At 46.0% G+C, this 20,933-nt stretch overlaps 1 protein-coding gene across 2 annotated transcripts in view; it reads left to right on the forward strand.

The window, feature by feature from the left end:
• The window catches only part of LOC134407268 (tubulin-specific chaperone cofactor E-like protein), a 106,185-nt gene that overhangs the window by 4,376 nt on the left and 80,876 nt on the right, over positions 1 to 20,933 (forward strand). For both annotated transcript variants that reach the window (XM_063138961.1, XM_063138962.1), the window contains exons 2-8: positions 1,347 to 1,452; positions 2,719 to 2,868; positions 4,857 to 4,996; positions 7,266 to 7,447; positions 10,806 to 11,062; positions 13,247 to 13,373; positions 14,536 to 14,652. In XM_063138961.1, the coding sequence (XP_062995031.1) occupies positions 2,736 to 2,868; positions 4,857 to 4,996; positions 7,266 to 7,447; positions 10,806 to 11,062; positions 13,247 to 13,373; positions 14,536 to 14,652 (956 nt within the window). In that variant the 5' untranslated portion in view covers positions 1,347 to 1,452; positions 2,719 to 2,735. The remainder of the gene's footprint in view (positions 1 to 1,346; positions 1,453 to 2,718; positions 2,869 to 4,856; positions 4,997 to 7,265; positions 7,448 to 10,805; positions 11,063 to 13,246; positions 13,374 to 14,535; positions 14,653 to 20,933) is intronic.

Consider the following 20,933-nt stretch of genomic DNA (forward strand, 5'->3'; position numbering starts at 1 on the left):
GGGAAAAACGCAGAAAAGGGTTACCTGGGCCCCATGTATGGATTTATTGTCATTGGAGGTTTTAAAATAAAAAAGTCCTTCAGAAAGCTGGATGATCGCTAAAATATCCCTTTGTAAATCTCAGCAGCAGCAGTTGCTGTTCAATCTATAGAACCCTTTCATGTTTAGTAATTCTTGCATACATCTTCATAGAATCATAGAATAGCAGAGTTGGAAGGGGCCCACAAGGCCATCGAGTCCAACCCCCTGCTCAATGCAGGAATCCACCCTAAAGCATGCCTGACAGAGGGTTGTCATAGAATCATAGAATAGCAGAGTTGGAAGGGGCCTACAAGGCCATCGAGTCCAACCCCCTGCTCAATGCAGGAATCCACCCTAAAGCATCCCTGACAGATGGTTGTCCACTGCCTCTTGAATGACTCTTGACCTTTGAGCTACAGTAAAACATGTATGTAGAATAGAGTCCTGCCTGCTAGCTTCTTGGAGAGGAAAGGTCCAATTTCAGGAACATTTTGCTTAAAAATTTGTGTGTGGCATCCAGATCCTGAGAAAATGGGGTACCTAGCATTTTGCCAAAGAAACATCCTATTGACTTTTGGGGACCCCTAGATTGGCCTGCAGCACCCATGGCAAGACAGTTTCTCCATCAGGATCAATGGGACACCTGGTTCGTGTTCGTTCTCTCAGACGTATGGGCATATAAATGTGTGCAGTCAGGAACCACATTTCTCAAAACTTTAGGCTCTTAATATGACAAGTGGGCTGGCCCAAACAATGGCTGCTCCTGCATACCAGATTCTCTGTGTATGTATCGGGGTGGTGGTGAGAGGAGGCCATTTCTGTACTTTGCTTGTGAGCTTAAGAGGAACCTAGCTGAATCAAGCTGAATATGCCTCTGGGAAACCCACAAATGGGCACGAAGACAAGAGCCTGTCTTCGCTGCTGATTCCCCCCACCTTCCCCTTAGCAACAAGTATTCAGTGGTATACTGCTTCTGAACCTGGAGGTTCCACGTCGCCATCATGGCTAATAGCCATTGATAGACTCCTCCATAAATTTGTCTGATCCTATTTAAAAGTCATTGAGGGTGCAGTCCTATACATGTAGGACTTTTTTGTGTTTAAACGTGCATAGGATTGAGCCTTTAAGCTAGTGGCTGCCAGTATTTCTGAGTGCCATCTGGTTGACTGTGTTTTAAAACACTGTGCTGGATCCGATGGACCTTGGTCTGATCCAGCAAAAGTATCTGTGTGCATTTAGGAAGAAGCAGACCAAATTGTTCACTTTTTCTTAAAGCCAGTTTTCTTTTTTCCTCTCCTCCTCCCCCCGCCATATCTTCCATGCAGTAAATTACCTGGATCTGTGATATTTCTCCTCTGAAAAGATGAAGGGATGAATGGATTCTGCTGAGACTTGCACCTGGTAACCTGGCAAGAGCGGATGCTGAGACCGGTAAGTAATCCCTTTGTGGGAGTGGGGTGATCCTGAAATAGGCATGTAGAGTGTAGAGGCAGACTTCAGGCTTGCAGGATCTGCTTTGAAATTTACTGGAACCCCAAGATCTACCAACCAGAGTCTGGTACCAAAGTCATATGCATGAAACTAAAGAATTCTGAAGCTAGGAATTTGTTTTGAGTACCAGGACTGAATCACAGTCCTACATAAAGATCCGCTCTTGGTTATACACGCACACGCATCAATCTTTCCTCATTTCAGCGTATAATCTAGCATAAGAGAGGAGCAGTTTCGTTGCTGTTGTCAGAAAAAACTGGGAGTCAGGAATCCTTGCTGATCTACTACAAATCTACTACCAGCACGGTTCTGATCTACCTTTCCCCCTCTTGGTTAGTCCCTTGGTGTCTTAATTTGTGTGTTGATTTTATTATGATTCATATTTTACAATGCACAAACCAGAGGAAGAAAAACAATCTTGCTAATTAACATTACATTATCCAATCTGATCCTCTGTCCCAGTTATTAAATGCCCAGCATAGATGTACATCAGGAAGGAGAAAAAAACCTTATAGGCATATTGTTTTGAACCCTTAGGAATGTTGGAAGCTAATTTTATACCGAGTCAGACCACTGGTCCATCTAGCCAGACATCGTCAGAAAGGGTTCTTGACCAGCCGTACTTGAAAATACTAGGGATTGAACCCGGGATCTTTTGTTGCAAAACATGTACTCTACCACTGAGGACTAGCTCTTCCCATAGATTTTTTAAGATATCCGATACCAAGACTGAATAATTGTTTCCTGTGTTCATCTAAAGTTTCTAGTTTGGCTTCTGTATGTCTTTCCAATTTGTTTAAGCCATATTTATATTTAATAATATTTATATACGACTTTATTTGCTAAAAAAAACACCGTACATGTGCTCTCCTATGAATTTCTTAGGCCAAGAGGTTTCCCAAATTTGCAATAAATGCAAGAGAAATGACTCCATTGTCCACATTTTATGCTTAAGATGTCATCATTCTCATCAGAACTGAGGAGGGTGCTTACCATGAAAAACATGTTGATGGACCTCTGCTCACAGGGGCATTTCATTTATTTCACACACTGCTTGGGGGATTTCTTATCGCCTATCCTGAATTCTAAGAGCAGATGCTCCTCAGTGTTTTTTGAATAGTCTTAAGTAGGAGAATGAGTGTTTGCCTTTGCTGGTGAAAGGAGTGCGTTGGTTTATTTCTGTCCCCTCCCCTCCTTGAACCATAGAATTTCAGGAAGGGACCATGGATCATGCCACTGGAAGAAGTTTCATGCAAGTTCTCTGTGAGAAATACAGCCCTGAAAACTTTCCGTACCGTCGTGGTCCCGGGATGGGCGTGCACGTCCCAGCTACACCACAGGGTTCACCTATGAAAGGTACAGATTCTGACCGCATCCTGCCCTATGCAGCAATCTGGTACTTGTCAGGCATTCAAAGGAACGTGGTTGAAAAACATGGATCAATATGGACGTCCCTTATTCTGGTGTATCCTCAGTTATATGTGTGAGAGATGGAGAGGGGAGCGGATCCAGCCCGTATTCCAAAATCCAAAGCGCTCCAGCCCCCTCAATGCACCTATATTGCGCGCACACACGGTGTGTCATTTTAAATTCCTGTCAGGTTTATTTGTATCACAACCATCCCCAAAAGGGGAAAAAAACCAAGCGAGTTATTTGGGTGGAAATGACAATAACTTCGTGTGACAGAAAAGAGCAGAAATCAGTTGAGTCAGCCAAGGACAAAATGCTTCATATGTCATTTAAAATTAAGACTCACCTTCTCAAAAACTTCCAGGCTATTCCTTTAATGCCTAGAAAAGATGAAAAGGACGTCTTGGCCATGGACCTGGTGGCAACTTTAAAAGAGTTGTTATCCAAAATAGTACAGCGCTTGCAGCTGCATATTACTTGCTTCTTGTTAGGTGTGCAGCCCTCAGACTCCCACCCCGCTGCTCAGCAGTTCCCAAAATGCTCAATCAAACATACAGTTGCCCCTTTCAGTTCACATTGAAACACCATGACAAAGTGGTTTTGAAAAGCTAAGCGCCGACTATAGCTTTCCCCAAGCCAGCGCTCAAGGCTTTTAAGCAAACACTCTTTTCTAACGTTCTCAGTAAATTTCCCCACGAAGAGTCCGCATAATTCAGTGGTTATGTCATCTTAAACCGTAAGACTTAATAGGAGTTACGAGCCTGTTCAAATACCACCTTCAGGTATAACAGGAAGTCTGTGCAAAGTGGTCTCCAACTCATTGACCTGATTCTTATGATACAACAGCCCACTATGGCTTAATTTACCTCTGGGGGGCTGTCAGGCCTTGCATCGTTTTGGTATGGCTCCCATGGGTGCCCAGCTTACCATGGCTTGTTGTGTCGTGTGGACCCAGATGGCAGGGGCTGTTTGAGGGTTAAGGCCGACACCTTAACATGCGCACTGTCAGGTTCTCATGAGCCAAAAGCTGAATCATAAAGGGTGCCTGTGATCATTTTGCCTTGGGACCACCACGTGCCAGTTTTGTAAGCTCATACACACACACCCCATCACTATGCACTTAATGGCCCCATAAGTAAAGCCTTTGGGAAACTTATTTAGAGACGTGTACAATTTTTAAATCTCATGATCTCATCTTTCCACAAATCAGGATCAAAGATTGTTAATGGTGTATCAATAAAACATAATAAACAGAACCAGTAAAAAAAATCCCCAACCACCCCTGCCATTATATACAATTTGCTGGCAAACAGGATAAATTCTGGGTGAACTCAGTTGGGAATTCCAGTTTCTGAACTTGGTGTTGATTTCCCTGTCTGTGAAATATAGAGGTGTTTAAGCTAAGACAGCAGTCCTCCCTGTTTTCTTATCCGGGGCCCACCATTCATCCCAACCTGTAACATAAGGCCCACTTATTTATTTATTTTACTGGATACCCCTTTTTCTCTTCTCATTCTTTTCTGTTTTTCTTACTAGAACTAAAAGAGAAATAATAACACTAGTGAAAGCTTTCTTAGCCCTGGGCAGGAGAACCTAGTTTCAGGTCATGAGCCACCTGTAATAGGCCAGTGAACTGTGACTTTTGGATAGTTCCAGTGTTGTTTAACCTATGCCTGTCTTGAAAACACATGGAAGAAAGAAAACGCCTACCGGTCTGAGTCTTTGTAACGTGAATGATCAGACACAATTGACACAAGCCGGTCTGACTTTGCAGACTCACTTATGTCTATGGAATGTTGCCCATCTCTCAATTGGGCTATTTTTCTGCTGGAGTTCATGTTGTCTGGCTTGGGTTTTGCTAGTCTCTGCAGGTGGGTAATCCTTGGCATCTACAGGAAGGAGATCATTCCGCACTGTCACTCCTACTTTTTCAGATCGTCTCAACCTGCCTAGCGTGCTGGTGTTGAACAGCTGTGGGATAACCTGTGCAGGGGAAGAGAATGAGATTGCTGCCTTCTGTGCTCACGTGTCCGAACTCGACCTTTCTGACAATAAGCTAGAAGACTGGCACGAGGTAGAGGAAACAGTACCAACATCGTTCGTAATAGTAACAAGAGCAAATGCCTTTGCTGCAGGTGGATTTGGCCATTCCAGGTGGATTATTGTTTGTGTCTGGAACTGCCAGAGCAGGACAACTCTACTATGATGTGTCTGGGAGGTTTTTCAAGTGTTCCCTCTTGCCCTCCTTCAACTCATTCTTCCAGTCTTCCCAAATTTATTTATTTATTTATATATTTATTACATTTTTATACTACCCAACAGCTAAAGCTCTCTGGGCGGTTCACAAAAATTACCAGTGTCGTCCTTCTGCTGTATTGCTCAGTGGACCCACTTTTCTTCCTCTTCAACTCTCAGCTCATGAGTCCCTTTGGAGCCCTTAATGCCAGCTCTGTTGCCTCTAGCTGCTGCTTCTAAGCTTCCACAGACACTTCTACCAGTGGGAGTGAGCCAAGGAAAGAGAGAGTCATTCTCTAACATAATATCTCTGTTCCACGACTCTGGGACTTATGAGCCTGGCCATATTTGCGTTGGAAAGATGGTTACGAGTAGTAAGAGGTTAACGAACCTCACAGATTCCCCTCATTCCCTTATAAGCAGGACAGATGGCTGAGAGCACTTGGAGCTGAGTTTTTTTGCATCACTGTCTCTCAAACTTCCAAAGTGACCTAATTATTGCTGTCTTTTTCTCCCGCCACTCCAAACCCCTGGAGTTTCATGTCCTGGAACAAGGGTGCAGAACCTCAGCCTCACAGGCCAACTCTGGCTATTTAGGGGCCCCAATCGGGCTCATTTTATTTATTTATTTATTTATTACATTTTTATACCGCCCAATAGCCGAAGCTCTCTGGGCGGTTCACAAAAGTTAAAAACAGTAACCATTAAAAATATACAAAATTTAAAACCATCAAAACATAAAAACAACAGTATCCATTTAAAAACAGCAGTTCTGGAGAGAACGCAGGGAAGGGAGCTGTGGGAAGCACAGGAGGCCAGAAGCACTCTGAGTAGGGCCCGCTTCTGTCTGCCAGTCACACATCGTGTGCAGAGATCTGCTCCAGCCCACCCCACCCTGCAGGGAAGCCTCTGTTTCATACACTGAGCATGGCCCATCCTGCCAACAAGCAGTGGACTAATATTTATTTATTTTAATCAATATCCCACCCAACTGACCAAAGTCCCCGGGGTGAATTGCAATTGTAAAAACCCAAAGCAACAATAAAATAGCAACCAATACAAAAAATACAACCAAAAAACATTAAAAAAGAAGAAGTAAAGTTAAATCAGAACTGCAGATTAAAGATTAAATGAGGAAGTTCTTAACCTGTGTCTAAATGCAAATAATGGGAGTGCCAAGTGAGTCTCCTGGCGTGGAGGAGGGGATATGGACTACAGAGAAGGCTCTTTCCCTGGTAGCCACCCATTGCAGCATTGTGGAGAGGGGCACCCAGAGAAGAGCCTCCTAGCAAGACCTTAGCAATTGGGCAGGAACGTAAAGGAGAAGGCGGCCCTTCAGGTCAGCACCAACACTTTGAATTTGGGCCTGCAGCTGATGGGCAAACGGGGCAGTTGATGCAGCACTTGGAGTATCCATCCCTACGTTCTCAATTTTACGCAAACATCTCACTTCCTAATGACGTTACCACAATATTTTAAAAATAAAATGAGGGTGGGTTTTGTCGCAAGAGTGGAAGGGTGAGTAAGGAAGTTCGCAGCAGGGGCTTACCGTAGAGCTACAAGACCAGAGGAGAGGGTCCGTTGCCTCACGTGTACAGCCTTTTGCCTACAAGGCTGCACATTTTTTTCTTTCTGGGAAATGTGCAAGCTCAGGGAAAAAGCCATGAATGCTTGGAATTTCAGGAATCACATTCTTTGTGTGTGTGGTAGAGATGGAATTTGGCGCATGCCAGATCGCAGCAGAGATGAACGGCCCCGGGTAAAATAGCCCTTTGACAAATGTTGGCGGCTGTGAGCTGTTTTTTTTCTTTAGCTGCCATTCAGGTGGGTTTTATGAAGCCTGCCAGCAACCTGCTTTTTTCCTTATCAAGCCTTTTTAAGGGTGTAATTAAATGAACCATTGAGGTGAACAAGCAATTAGCCAATCAATTTAAATCAGCAAATAGCAGCAGTATGAATTACAGATAACTATCTTGAATGCTGTTAGAATCCATATCGTTCTTCAACTTCTGTGAGCTGCGGTGGAAAGCCTGGGGTTTTTAAATGACAGAATATTATTTGAGATCTGATTACTGCCTGATATGCTTCTTTCTTCTTTTCCCTCCCAGGTCAGTAAAATTGTGTCGAATGTCCCGCACTTGGAATTTCTAAACCTGAGTTCCAACCCCCTGAACTTGTCGGTATTAGACAGGACGTGTGCTGGGTCTTTTGCCGGCGTCCGTAAACTTGTGCTCAACAACAGCAAAGCTTCCTGGGAAACGGTCCATACGATACTGCAAGAATTACCAGAGTAAGCCCAGAGGAACAGGGCAAAAAACGGGCAGGTGCTCTTTGTGTACAGGACAGAGTATTGAATAGGCAGCTGGACAATCATCTGTCAGGGATGCTTTAGGGTGGATTCCTGTATTGAGCAAGGGGTTGGACTCGATGGCCTTGTAGGCCCCTTCCAACTCCGCTATTCTATGAATAGCATGTTGCGGAAGTTGTGGCTAAGTGTCCATGAACCAGAAAGTCCCCATTTCAGATCTTCCTGAAGCCACAAAGTTCACTAGGTGGCCTTAGGCAAGCCACCATGCCTCAACCCCTCCCGTTTTCCTTACAGGGTTGTTGCAAATATTGCTGAGATAATGGGTTGGAACAAGACATGTAGAGCAATCCCATTCAGACAGCTGCCCGAAGGGGGTTAGGATGATGCAGAGAGGTGGCGGCATCTGCCACGGAGTCCCCTAATACAACCGCAGATATTTGTGAAGGTCAAAATCTACTGGTGGTAGGCCTTGAAAAGGGACGTCCCAGGGGTGGGGCGATGGTGGGATGGCAGCAACCGTGGCTCAAATGCCCCTTGACTCTCCGGAGAGGCCCCAGGATTCCAGCCTGGGGCTCATGTACCTAATTCTCCTCCCATTGGAATCAGTGCTGTGGGGAAGGAAAGGGGAAAACTGCCCCCACCCAACACATTTCCACCTCCTGTCCTAACCAGCACAAGGCAGCAGGGCCTCGGAGGCAGCTTCATTCTTACAATAACCCTGTAAAGCAGGCCAGTACAGGGACGCTGATCTGAGATCATAGTTTGCCCAAGGCTAACTAGCAAAGGCAAGGCTTGAAACCGAGAGTTCCTGGTCCATAGTAGAGTCTCCCAGCCAATACAGTCTGTCCAGCTAAGGCCTGGTCTACACATGCCACAGAATGAGGCAGTTAAAACAACTGAACAACTTTGCATAGCAGGCTAGGGGCTAGAACCCTGCTCTCTGCCATGTGAGCTTCCAGATTTTTTCCCTAATATTTTTGTTTATGTTGCAGAGCATTCCAACGTAGTATTCCCCACCTGTAATCTGAAGTGGTATATTCTTATCTGTCAACAGTATAACCTCATTCTGCTGCAGGTGCAAATATATCTTTTATTTAAACCGCCACGGCTACATTTGGATAATGTTATTCAGATCTCACTCTGAACTGATTAGTGCATTTATGCAAAGCCACACTCTAAAATTCTAAATTTGCAGAAGTCTGACCATCATGGTGCTGATAGAGCAGTCTATATGTTATGCTCTTCTGATATACCCCTCCATTATCGGAGTCAGATACGTTGCTAATAGAGATGCGTGCTTTCTAATGAAGATAAACGGAGGGCAGAGAGACTGGCTGACACACTCCAGTTAAAGGTCTCCTTGCATTTTTCATAAGAGCCTAAATGTTTGCTGCATGATTCTACAAGGGGCCCAGCTAGGCAACAGCTTATCCTTAAAAGCGTTCGGAGAGCCCTACTAGATCAGCCCAAAGGCCCAGTGAGTCCACCATTTTGTTTCCGCAGTGGCCCACCAGATGTCTGTGGGAAAACCACAAGCAGAATATGACTGCAGAAGCATGCTCTTGCTTGCGTTCCTCAGAGACAGTCTCTCTGCTTCTAGAGATAATATACAGCCATCAGGACTAGTACCCCTGGAAGGCCTCATCCTCCATGAATTTGACTCATCTTTTAAAGCCATCCGTGGTGGTGGCCATCACTGCATCTTCTGGTAGCAGTTTCTATAGTTTAACCACGTACTGTGTGAAGGAGTCCTTCACTTGATCTGACCTTAATCCCCCACCATTTAGCTTTATTGGATGACCCCAGGTTCTAATATATGACCTTTTCCCTATCCACTTTCCCTACACTATACGTCATTTTATACGCCTCTGTCACGTTTCCACCCCCTTAACTCGCTATTTTTCTAAGTTAAACCCCCTCCTCCAACGTAGGAACCCTTTCTCATAGGGGAACGGTTGCTCCATCCCCTTGATTATTTTGGTTGCCCTCTTCTACACTTTCTCCCCACAGTATCCTTTTTGAGGTGTGCAGACCAGAAAAGTATACAATGTTCCAAGTGTGGGCATGCCATAGATTTATAGAAGGGCATCACGATGGTTGCCACTTCATTTTCAGTTCCTTTCCTAATGATCCCTAGCATGGAGTTTGCTTTTTTCCACAGCAGCTGCATGCTGGGGTGACTTTTTTGTTGAGATAATCCAGCAGATCCCCAACATCCTTTTCTTGGTTATTCACTGCCAGCTCAGCTCCCTTCAGTGTGTACATGAAATTAGGACTTTTTGCCCCAAGGCACATTACTTACGTTTTACGCTTGCTTGCATTGTATAAACTTGTCTTCGTTCCTGTGGAAGCCTGGACATATTAGACCTAGAGATGTCCATCGCTGGGAAATCCATCCTTTTTTTGTGGGTGTGGGTGTGTCTTGCTGGACATCCACGGCATACCCAACGTGGCTTGTTTTTGCAAGCCAAGCCACACTGTTTCCCTAAATTCTGGGAACTTTTAACATATTATTTTCTCAGTCTCAGTCATAATTTGCACAAATTGCATCCACTAATTCAGCCTTCCTCAACCTGGGGCGCTCCAGATGTGTTGGACTGCATCTGGGGCATTCTGGGAGTTGTAGTCCAACACATCTGGAGTGCCCCAGGTTGAGGAAGGCCGCACTGATTGTTCATAATTTCCACCATGTCAGCTGTGATTTGTGCAAATTATATAAAATACAACCGAAATTCGTGCAAATTGCACCCATAATTTACATAAATTCAAAAGCTTTGAAAATCCGCTACCTGGCCCGAATCGCTAGAAAGATAATGAATAAGAGACTAGCTCTGGTGCTGTCGAAAATAGTTAAAATCTTTAATAATTCCTGTCCGCATGCAAAATGCTCAACGTTTCGGAGTACGAACTCACCATTACGAACCAGAATTCTTTGACTGGATGCAGTTCCGCAGCAGAACGCTCAGAGTTGGAAAGGGCTCCAGGGAATATCTAACATACAGGAACAGGGTTTTTAGTAGCCTGTCTCCAGCGTCAGCTCCTGAGGAAGGATTACGGCTAATCCGAAACGTCGAGCATCTTGCATGCGGACAGGAATTATTAAAGATTTTAACTATTTTCAGCAGCACCAGAGCTAGTCTCTTATTCATTGTCTGTTCAGTGGTGCCTCTTTCCCCTGACAACTGCACACACACACCGACTCGCTAGAAGCCAAGTCAGACCAGCTAGCAGAAGATGGAACAGTCCGAGGGGCTGAACTAATGAAAGCTCGTTGAGTTCCAGCCCATAGCTGGATTCCTCCGATATCCCTAATCGGACCACTTTGATTTTTTACCTGCAGGTTGGAGGAACTCTTCCTGTGCCTTAATGACTATAAAACAGTGTCTTGTTCTCCAGTTTGCTGTCACTCTCTCAAGTTACTCCACATAACTGACAATAATCTCAAAGACTGGACTGAAATCCGGAAGCTGGGGGTTATGTTTCCATCGCTAGACACGCTAGTTCTGGCGAATAACTACGTGACGACCATTGAGGACTCGGAAGATTCCCTGGCGAGGCTGTTCCCGAACTTGCGGTCCATCAGCCTGCACAAGTCAGGTGAGGTCTTATTTATTTATTTATTCATTCATTCATTCATTCATTCATTCATTGCATTTTTATACTGCCCAATAGCCGAAGCTCTCTGGGCGGTTTACAAAAATTAACACCATAGGAACCCTTCAAAATACAAAGCAGTGTAAAACCATAATATAAAATGCAATCTAAAAACACAGCCGGGATAAAATCAAGCAGCGATGCAGAAATTAATACCGATTTAAAACAGCAAAGTTAAAATTAATTTGGTAGACTGTGTTAAAATGCTGAGAAAATGATGGGTGCGCCTTTGAATCGGGAGTCCAGCCTTGTAAAGCGCCGCCGTCCTGTGCACCTGCAGCCCTGCCCATCACTGGAATTTGGCCCTCGGGCTGAAAGAGGCGAAGCTCTCCAAGGGGTTGGGAGCCTGTTGGATCCGGGCCTCTTGGTTGCCCGGAGAGTTCCGCCGGTGTTCAAGTGAATGGGAATAGAAAGCCCCACCAGACCTTCTGCTCAACATGGGGAGGTCCGGGACTAATGGGGCCAGGACTGCGGCACTCAGGGAGGTAGGGCTGCTTTGGGTGCCCCTGTCTGCTTACGCTGTTTTAGCCCTCATGCACTCAGGTGAATGCCTCAACAGGGCTCTTAAGAAGAAAGCAGCCCCTGGGCTGCGCCCACATTAAACGTTCATTTTCTTTGCTTTTGTTGCTCGCACCTAAACTAACGCCGTCATCAGATGAGCGTTTTATCGCACGCTTATTACTGCCCGCTCACGGTTTTTCGTGCGTCCTTTAGACAATGCTGTCCACCTCCCACTCCTTCTGGCCTTTGTTCCGTCACAAAATAGACCCTGGTAAATCTTATTTGAGGTGGGGGGGGGGCACACAAAATGTTACGCCATTTACTGCTGCGTGCAGGAAAAGGCGTGAGATAAAAAGGGGCCCTGAATGGGCCATGTGGTCATGGTTTACTTCCTCTTTCTTCCCCTGTGTGAAGAAAGAGGAAGTATTGCGCGACAGAAGCGGGGAGGAAAGCAACAGTAAGGAAACGTGATTTCCCCCCATCTGATGACGCTCAAAGCCTTGCTACTTATTACTCAGGGGATCAGCAGTTTCCTAAAGCACGAAGTTACTGCACTGAGAAATGTAATCATGTTTACTGTTGATGCGTTAGCCATGTCAACTCGGTTCTTGATTGTTCTGACTGTCATGGGCTGGGGGAGGCAGGAGAGCGTATTGGGAAGTTATTTAGAGAAATGAGGATAGAACATCTCATCAGTACTCAGAGCTCATCTTTCCATTGTGCAGAACACTTGGACGTCACTCCTTCCCTCTGAGAATAACTCCTTCCTTCCATTAGCTTCCTCTAAAAAAAAACACGCACACACAACCCAAGCCGTGCAATAAGGTACCATGACTGAACAAGGCTGGCGGTGCCATTACATAGTTACCCTACCTCAAGTAGCAGATACAGAGATGGTCTTAGCAATAAGGATGTTATTGATTTATTTAGCCTACCATTTTTTACCGTTTTCTGCTAGGTTGGGGTACTGGGAGAAGGTGTCATACAACGTATATTTTCTGTCTCAGGCACACAAGTATATTGATCTGAGTCTGTGACTGAGGTTAAATCTATACCTGTAGCAGACTGAGGTGGGAATGAAGTGCTAGGATTAGTGGACTGAACTGCACCACTTCAGATTTCAGATGGGTGATCACATTTTTCAATGGCTCTCCCAAATTTAAAAATAAACATCAAAAACCAGTACTCTTTAAGTTAGACTGTTTCTCCCTAATGTGTCTAGGGCCGGATCTATACTATTGCCTTAAAGCGCTTTATAATACTTTTATAGCGCTTTAAAGCAGTTAAAGCGCTTTATAACTGTTATAAAGCGCTTTAAAGCAGTCGTGTAGATCCGGCCTAGGTTTCTACAAAATCTGAGAAGTGTTTCAATGGAGGAACACTTAGAAAACGTTATTGTTCATCTGCAATGGTGACAACTTCAGGTGGACAGGGGCGAATTCCATCCCCCCAGACCTGCTGCAAGCTGAGCTCCTGGTGCAGCAGCGAAAAGAAAAAAGTTAATACATTAACTATTAATGCTGGATTTTGCTGATTTCCCTGACACTGTATTGTCCTGCCATGTGCTCCGTGTTTCTAACGTCAGCACAATTTTCCTTGCCTAAATGCTTCCTTTCTTTAAACCAGGTCTGCAATGCTGGGGAGACATTGACAAGCTCAATTCTTTCCCCAAGCTCGAGGAAGTGAGGTTGTTGGGCATTCCTCTCCTTCAGTCATACACCAATGAGGAACGCAGGAAGCTGGTAATAGCCAGGTCTGGAGCCTTTTGTTGTTAATGCAACCGAAATTGTGCAGCCTGAGTTTGAGGAGCTCATGGTGGAGGGGTGTGTGTGTGTGTGCATGATGTGGAGAAAGATCCATAGTGAGAAGGTATGGACCCTATGAGCCCTGGACTCTTACCTGTGGTAGCAGCCCCATGGCCCTTACTCCTGAGAGAAGCTAGAACCAGAAATAATTATCCTGTCATAGAAGTTAAATTCTTCCACATGTTATGATGGAAAATGGACTGGAAGACCAGGCTATCAGCAACCCACTTGGCTTTTAAGAATGCAAAAAGCACCATCCTTAAATACCCCCATTTTTAATTCCAAGCTGAAGTAACCAGACTAGAATCTTAAAATTGAATTGTGATATATTGAATTGTGCTTGAATTGTGATATATTACATGATACAATACGAGCTAGATCCCACTCTGTCATGATTACGTAGGGAGGTTGTGGGCTGTCTCCCACTCTAGAGGCCTTCAAGAGGCAGCTGGACAACCCTCTGTCAGGGATGCTTTAGGGTGGATTCCTGCATTGAGCAGGGGGTTGGACTCGATGGCCTCGTTGGCCCCTTCCAACTCTGCTATTCTATGATTCTATGAAATTTCTGCTTTCTGCAATTCTAGTGCAATCTCTTCCTCCTCCTCCTCCTTGCATTCATCGGAGTCTGATGAGCAGGCCTCTGTCTGAAATGACTTAATCATTGATAGCTCTGTATCTTCTTGCCCTCCCTCTACTTGAGAGTCAGCTAGCTTTCTGTTCATGTTCTGCGTAATGGGGCAGCAGTATTTTGCAAGTTTTTTTGCTGAACTGATCTGCAGCCGCGTTTTTTTTTTAGCATACCAATATTTTATGAAGCGCTTCTGAAAGCCAATGAGAAGGAGGGCGCTTGGAGAATTGTCGGATATATTTATATTCAAATCGTAGTACATGATCTTAAATCAAAAGCTCTCTGCAAGGAAAATGTATAAAGTTCCATTCCTTTGGGAGCTACATTTTTAGGTGTTTGATTTTTGGTGGGGAAATCTCCTGACAATACAGTTCTCATCATTTTTGGCTTATGACTATTGCGCTTGGGGGATTTTTTTATATTAATTTTTGTCTGTATTATGTCCCCCCCTTTTTCTTTTTTTCTTTTTTTGTACCTGGCAGGTTGCCATGTGTCACTAAGCTGAACGGGAGTGTCATTACGGATGGAGAGCGAGAGGACTCTGAGAGGTTTTTCATTCGCTATTACATAGACTTTCCCCAAGAGGAAGCCCCTTTCAGGTGAGATTTTATGACCCCAGAATATGAATTGGAGAGTGTGACTGGTGAGCCATAGTTTCTCATTTTCAAAGTCCATTTCATCAGGTGCATGAAGTGTGGACCTCAAGTTGGCAGATTTCTCTGCATGTGCATTCACGGGAGGGGGTTGTGAACAGTGAAGTCAGAGGGAATTGGAATGCGAAAAGTACAGGCAGCTATCATCACGTTAACAATTGTCGTTCACAAAACATTGTTGGTTAATAACATAGTCATCATTCCATTGTTTTTTGAAAGAACACCTTCTCGGTCAGTTGGGGAGTAGAGCAGGCAGGAAAGGGTTATCTCCACCTTTGTGGAAGGCAAGGCCAATCAGACGGAGTTCTTGCCACCCGGAAGGGGAGGAAACGTCGTTTCTAAGAGAGTAGGATGTGGACTCTGCCCAGTTCTTGCTTCTGTCAGAAGCTCACTAGGTAGTCTTATGCCTCTTCCATCTTCAGTCTGGGTATAATAGTACTGGCCTACATTGCAAGGTTGTTATGTAATTTCCAGGAATTGTGATGCAGGTTACAAGGCAGTGAACTGATGAAGGACCCCTATGGCAGGGAGGAAGGCTGAGAAATATTTGGTCACCTCAGAGAAGTGGCAGCCTTGGCCCAGTTCCTCTATACCAGCTTTCCTCAACCTTGGGCGCTCCAGATGTGTTGGACTACAACTCCCAGAATGCCCCAGCCAGCTCCAACACATGCAGTCCAACAGATGCAGTCCAACACATCTGGAGTGCCCCAGGTTGAGGAAGGCTGCTCTATACCCAAACAACTGCCGTGGATTATCCCGCTTTCTCCCTGTCGATTCATCTTGAGAATGACATGTTGCACTTCTAGCCTTTTTGCTTCAACGCACTTGCAAGATGTAGCGAGTCTCAATTTCTCAAGAATGATTTAGCGTGAAAAACCGTCTCTAGTAAATTTACTTAGAATATTTTTATCCTGCTCTTCAGTCAAAAATGTTCCCAGAGTGGTTTACAAATAATCAGTAAAGGGAGAGAGTCCCTGCCTACAGAATTGCGATCTTCAAAATACGCAACACACAAGCGAGAGGGCGGGAGCAGGGAGGAGAAAGTCTTCCAGCAGAGCTGGTGGAATGGCCCAGCTCCCTCAGCACAGCCGGCTGGAAGATGATGGTTGAAGGAGGAAGAGGAACCTTTGGGGAGGTGGTCTTCAGGGGTGGTGGAATGGCCCTCATTCCCTTCTCATGTCCCTCAGCACAGCCTGCTGGAATCTAGTTACAAACCAGTTAGCATAACTTCTGTGTGGCTACCTGGCCTTGAAATAGAAACTCTGGGGAGGTGCACATTTGAGGTGGGTTAAGCCTTTGTTGAAGGAAGACACAAGAGCTTTACTGGGAGAGAAGCAGCCGGTGGAAATTCCTTGGGGATGGACCATAGTTTCCCGGTTCAGCTCTGTAGCCTGCAGATGACTGAATGTGCCTGACACTGATAAGCTGTGTTTTGCTGGAGCCCTGTGTTTTGTTCCCAGGGCTGGTCAGTGACTTGCAAATGTAATTACGGAATTAGTCCTCGTATCGCCTGCTACAGGGGAGATGTGGAGATCGCGTTCCCCACAGCAAGGCCGTTACAACTGGTGCTTGTGTGCGGGCCTGTTGCTCTTCCCACCTCACTAAGCGAAAGCCCTCTGTTGAGAAGTCGACTTCCTCTGAAAAGGACTTCTAATCCTTCTGTTTGGTGCCAATGCGAAGGGGCTAATCCTCCTCCATCTGGTGCCGGATAGGATGTGCAGAAGGCTAAAAACTCCCTGTATCTTTATTAAAAAGAAAAAGCCTCAAGCTGCAGGCATCGATGTGCCCAAACCAAATGAATTTAGACTGGCATGATCGCTACCCCACTGCTCTCATGGCTCCAGGAAAGATTAAAAGCTCAACCAGCATTCAAGCCACCAGTTGGAAGCCTTCGCCCAGAACTTCCCCAACCTGGTGTTCCTTCCACATGTTCTGGGCTGCCACTCCCATAATTGCTGGCCAGCCTGGGCATGGCACTCCCAACACATCTGGAGGACCCCAGGTTGGGGAAGGGTGGCTAAGCCTGTTCCCAGCGTGATGGGACTCATGTGCCAGTCTGCACCGTTAATATCTGATCCTCATACAGTGCTCCGTTTTTTTGCCTTCCAAATGGTTCACTTGCATTCCAGCAAGTTGTCTCTGCCTATTGCACACAGGTTGTGTATGAAAGGGGAGGGGGGACATTTGGCCTCCCTCTGTTTCATAGCCTTTAAACAACCCTGTGCCCCCCTCCTTACCCGCCTCTGCTCAATGGCCCCTTTGTCCAAATGCCCTCATCTGTGTGGGGTCTAAAAGACTTGTGCAGCCATTGAAGGTTGTTTTTCCGCTCCACAGAGCTAGTGTGCCATTTCAGAGATACCTTTGGACCAGGCTTGCATATGGGTAAGGCGGTGCTGTGTCCTCAGCGGACAAGGTTCAAGTTCCATATCCTGGCCTTTGAGCCTGGGCTTGATGTTCAATCTGTGGTGCGTGCGGGCAGCTGTTCTTCACACACACACCAACCCCATTTCATTCTGTGTCTAACTCTCCGTCATCAGCTTACTTCTATGCCGCTTTCCCGCGGTAAAATCATGCTCAAAGCAGCTCACGACAAGTTACACTATAAAATGCACAAACAGTTCTAAATAATTAACTGTTACAAATCATAACAAGGTTTAAATAATCGCCCACGTAAAAACATCCCACGCTAATCAATACGCACTAGGATTAAATAATCCAATACTATTTATACAAAAGTCAAACGAAGGAAAAACAAACAAATCCGAACCACAAAAAATAACTGCAGGGCTAGCCGCCTTTGGAGTTGGAGTCGTTCAGGGACCTGCCTTCCTAAGCCCGGTGGAATGAGCCAGAGAAACAGGGACTCACAGTTAGATGGTCCCTAGGTATCTCCAGTTCATATAATCAACAAAGCCTCCTCCCCCCTTTCCGGCCCACCTTGGGTTCTTCCTCACCAGTATCCCTGCCTTTCACCTTCTAGAGCAGTGGTTCCCAAACTTTTTGAGGTCACCGCCCCCTTGGTTCCACAAACTCATGCCCAGTGCCCCCTACCCTACCCTATAAAAATCATTATGCAGAATAGCGGTTTTCAACGACCCACTAAGGAATTTAATAACAATAAAATTAAAAACAGTAACAATTAATTGAATATTTATTCAAAATCCAAAGCACCCACCGCAAGATTGCCGAGGGAGGGAGGGAAAAGGGAGCGAACGCCTCTGTTTTGCAGCCGGCGTGGCGGGGCACACCAAGCAGGGTATGTCTCTTCATTAGCGTTTTGGTGCTTTTGAAACATTTCAGTTCACCGTTAAAAGGACTCTTCTTAAACGGTATTAATACATGTGTGGATTCTTCCCCTATATAGCTTGGGACCAAACTACCTTCTCCCATAAAAACGTCCCTGGGTTTTAAGACCTTCTGGAGAGGCGCTTCTCGGAAAAGACCACCTTGAGCGCCCCCCTGCTGCCCCCTTGCCTCTTAACACCCCACTACGCAATCCCACTGCCCACTTTGGGAATCACTGTTCTAGAGCCATGCCCTAAAATAAAACAATACATCACTGAAGTAAAGAACATACTGCAGTGCCATCATACACACCATAAAAGCAACAGTAGAATCTGGCAACGATAAAAAGTTACCCATGAAAACTCCGCTTAATAACTTTAAAAATGGTTTAAAACTACTTTCAGCCATTTAAAACCAAATTAAAACGGCAGCACCGAATCACCTGGTTTGCATGACATGATAGCTCACCATGGGGATTATCACATTGTGCTTTCTTAGGGTGACTTGAGGGTTGTCTGGCCCTCACGATTCACACAACACGAAAAGCTACAGTTGCCCAGTACAATGCAACACCCCCCCTTGGGAAAATTTAGATAAATTAACCCACAGTGGGCTGCCGTGTTGTGTGTACCAGTTCATTGCCTTGTCTAAAAGAAAGCAAATTGTTACAAAACAGGTGTTTGAAGCCTGTACGAAGGCCTGAATTGATGGGTCTGTAGATATTTTATTCAGTATAGAATTTCACCGATGTGGAGCCACATCCAAAAAGGCCCTGCCCATTGTACACAGCAACCCAATTTTTGTCAGTGGAAGGTGCAGGAGCAGGCCCCCCAGGGCTGATCTCAAAGGGGTGGGCAGGCTTGTACACATGAAGGAGGCCCTTCAAAATGAAGTCTTGCACATGTGATGAAACATCAAATCCCACCAATTTATCTGGGTTATAGAATTTCAGTACCTGTTGGCAAGAACTTTGGGGATTGAAGGGTTATGAGTAGCAGCAGTGGGAAAAGGCAGACAGACGTACAGAGCGCTTGGCTCCTCTTTGAAAGTATCGGAACTTCTGCTAAAAGTAGTTTCTGTTACAATCATGAGGGCTAGAAAACTTCTTTTTTGACGGCCTGAGGTTTGTGTAAAATATGGGTCCAAGTGACACACTGTGCAGATGTGCTGCTCATATAAATGTGTACTATTATTTTATTTAAAACATTTCTTGGCCGCCTTTCAGGGCAGAGGCCCTCACAAGGCGGCTTACAACAATTAAATACCTAAAATATTAAAAACAATAAACACATGATCACAATAAAATAGCAACTAAAACAATAAAACCAGCAGGAATAGCAATAGCAGCAATAACAGTATTCATCATGGGAAGGCCATGGTCAAATAAAATGGTTTTATGGCCTTCTTGAAAGCCTGCAAGGATGGTGCATGGTGAGCCTCTGATGGGAGTTTGTTCCAGAGGTTTGGGGCCACCCCAGAGAAGGCCCTGTCCCATGTGGACATCCACCTAATTGCTCTCACAGGTGGGCAAATGAGAAGGGCCTCTTTCTGACCTTAAAGTGCACACTAGTACATGAGAACTGCGTTTAAAAATCGCCGTCTCTCTGAGTTGGGGATACAGGCAGACTCAAAGAACAACGTCAATTCCTGCAGTCTGGAGTCCAGCTAAAGCAGCCTTCCTCAACCTGGGGCGCTCCAGATGTGTTGGACTGCAACTCCCAGAATGCCCCAGCTGGGGCATTCTGGGAGATGCAGTCCAACACATCTGGAGCGCCCCAGGTTGAGGAAGGCTGAGCAAAAGGAGGCCTGTCACTGTTTGTGCTTTCTTAGCCCGTGCTTGTTCAAACTGTGCAGAAAATATTGTTTTGGTGTGTGCAGTATGGGAGCCAGGGAAGCGACAGGACCGGTGTCGACTGAGGTGTTTCCAGCCAGACTTGAAATCACTTCTGCCGCGCCCTGGATGAGAGGTGGGCTTTTGCCTCTCTCGCCCCAAACAGCCTTGCCGCTCATGCGTCCACCAAAGTGGAGTTTGTGATAAGTGCAGAGGGAAAAGGGCAGCCCTTTGGGGGACCGCGCTGTACGCGCCGCGGACGCCGTTACGATGTGCCGTCCGGATGCCACTGGCTGGAGACGTTGAAATTGCACTCGCGGCTTCATTTCCCCAGCTCCAGTGCAACCGCTGTGGGCCAGGGCGACGTTTCTAAAAACGGACGTCTTCCTCGTCTCCCGAGTACTGGTTTCCCACACAGGCCGATCGTTATCTCTATGTTAATTGCAAGTGCGGGGACGGCAGCGCGCACTCGAGCGCCCTGCCCCGATGAAGGCCGGTTTTGTCCCAGATGCTGGGGAAACCGTAGTGCGTTGCGCCGGTTACCTCATCCTGCGGGCAGACAGAGGCTCCGCTGTTGAGCGAACATTCCTCCATTTAACATGAGTCCCGCGGGGGCGGGGGCTCCCTCCCCCGTTGCCAGGCTCCATCTCCCCCCGACAGGGGCAGTGACACAGCAGCGATCACATTTACGCCCCGAGTCGGACGGGAGACAAAAGGAGCTTTCAGTCCCGGGCATCGCCAAGAGACTCTGAAATGTTACCTCCTCTCAGCCACTCTTTGTCTTTGTCTTTTCAATTACCTTGTACTTTGGGTTGACTTTTTGCCACTTTCCCAGCCGGGCAGAAGAGACGCTGCCTCCTCAGGACTAATCCGAGAGAGACCTGAAGTGAGCTCGGGTGGGGGCAGAGGAGGGAGGCCGTGGATCTCTACCCCAAGGGGCGCAGAACAAAGGAGCATCGCTTGGAAGAGGGAGAGTCCTGTTGAGCAACCTCACAGCCATCCAGGCAGGCACCGCGCCTCCTTTGCCTTCGTCGTCGTCCCCCCTTAACTTCTGTTTGTGAACACCTCACCTGAACCTGTGATATAAAATGAAATTCGGGGCAACCTGCCC

This window comes from Elgaria multicarinata, chromosome 12 (assembly GCF_023053635.1).
Source record: "Elgaria multicarinata webbii isolate HBS135686 ecotype San Diego chromosome 12, rElgMul1.1.pri, whole genome shotgun sequence".
In the NCBI taxonomy this organism is placed as follows: Eukaryota; Metazoa; Chordata; class Lepidosauria; order Squamata; family Anguidae; genus Elgaria; species Elgaria multicarinata.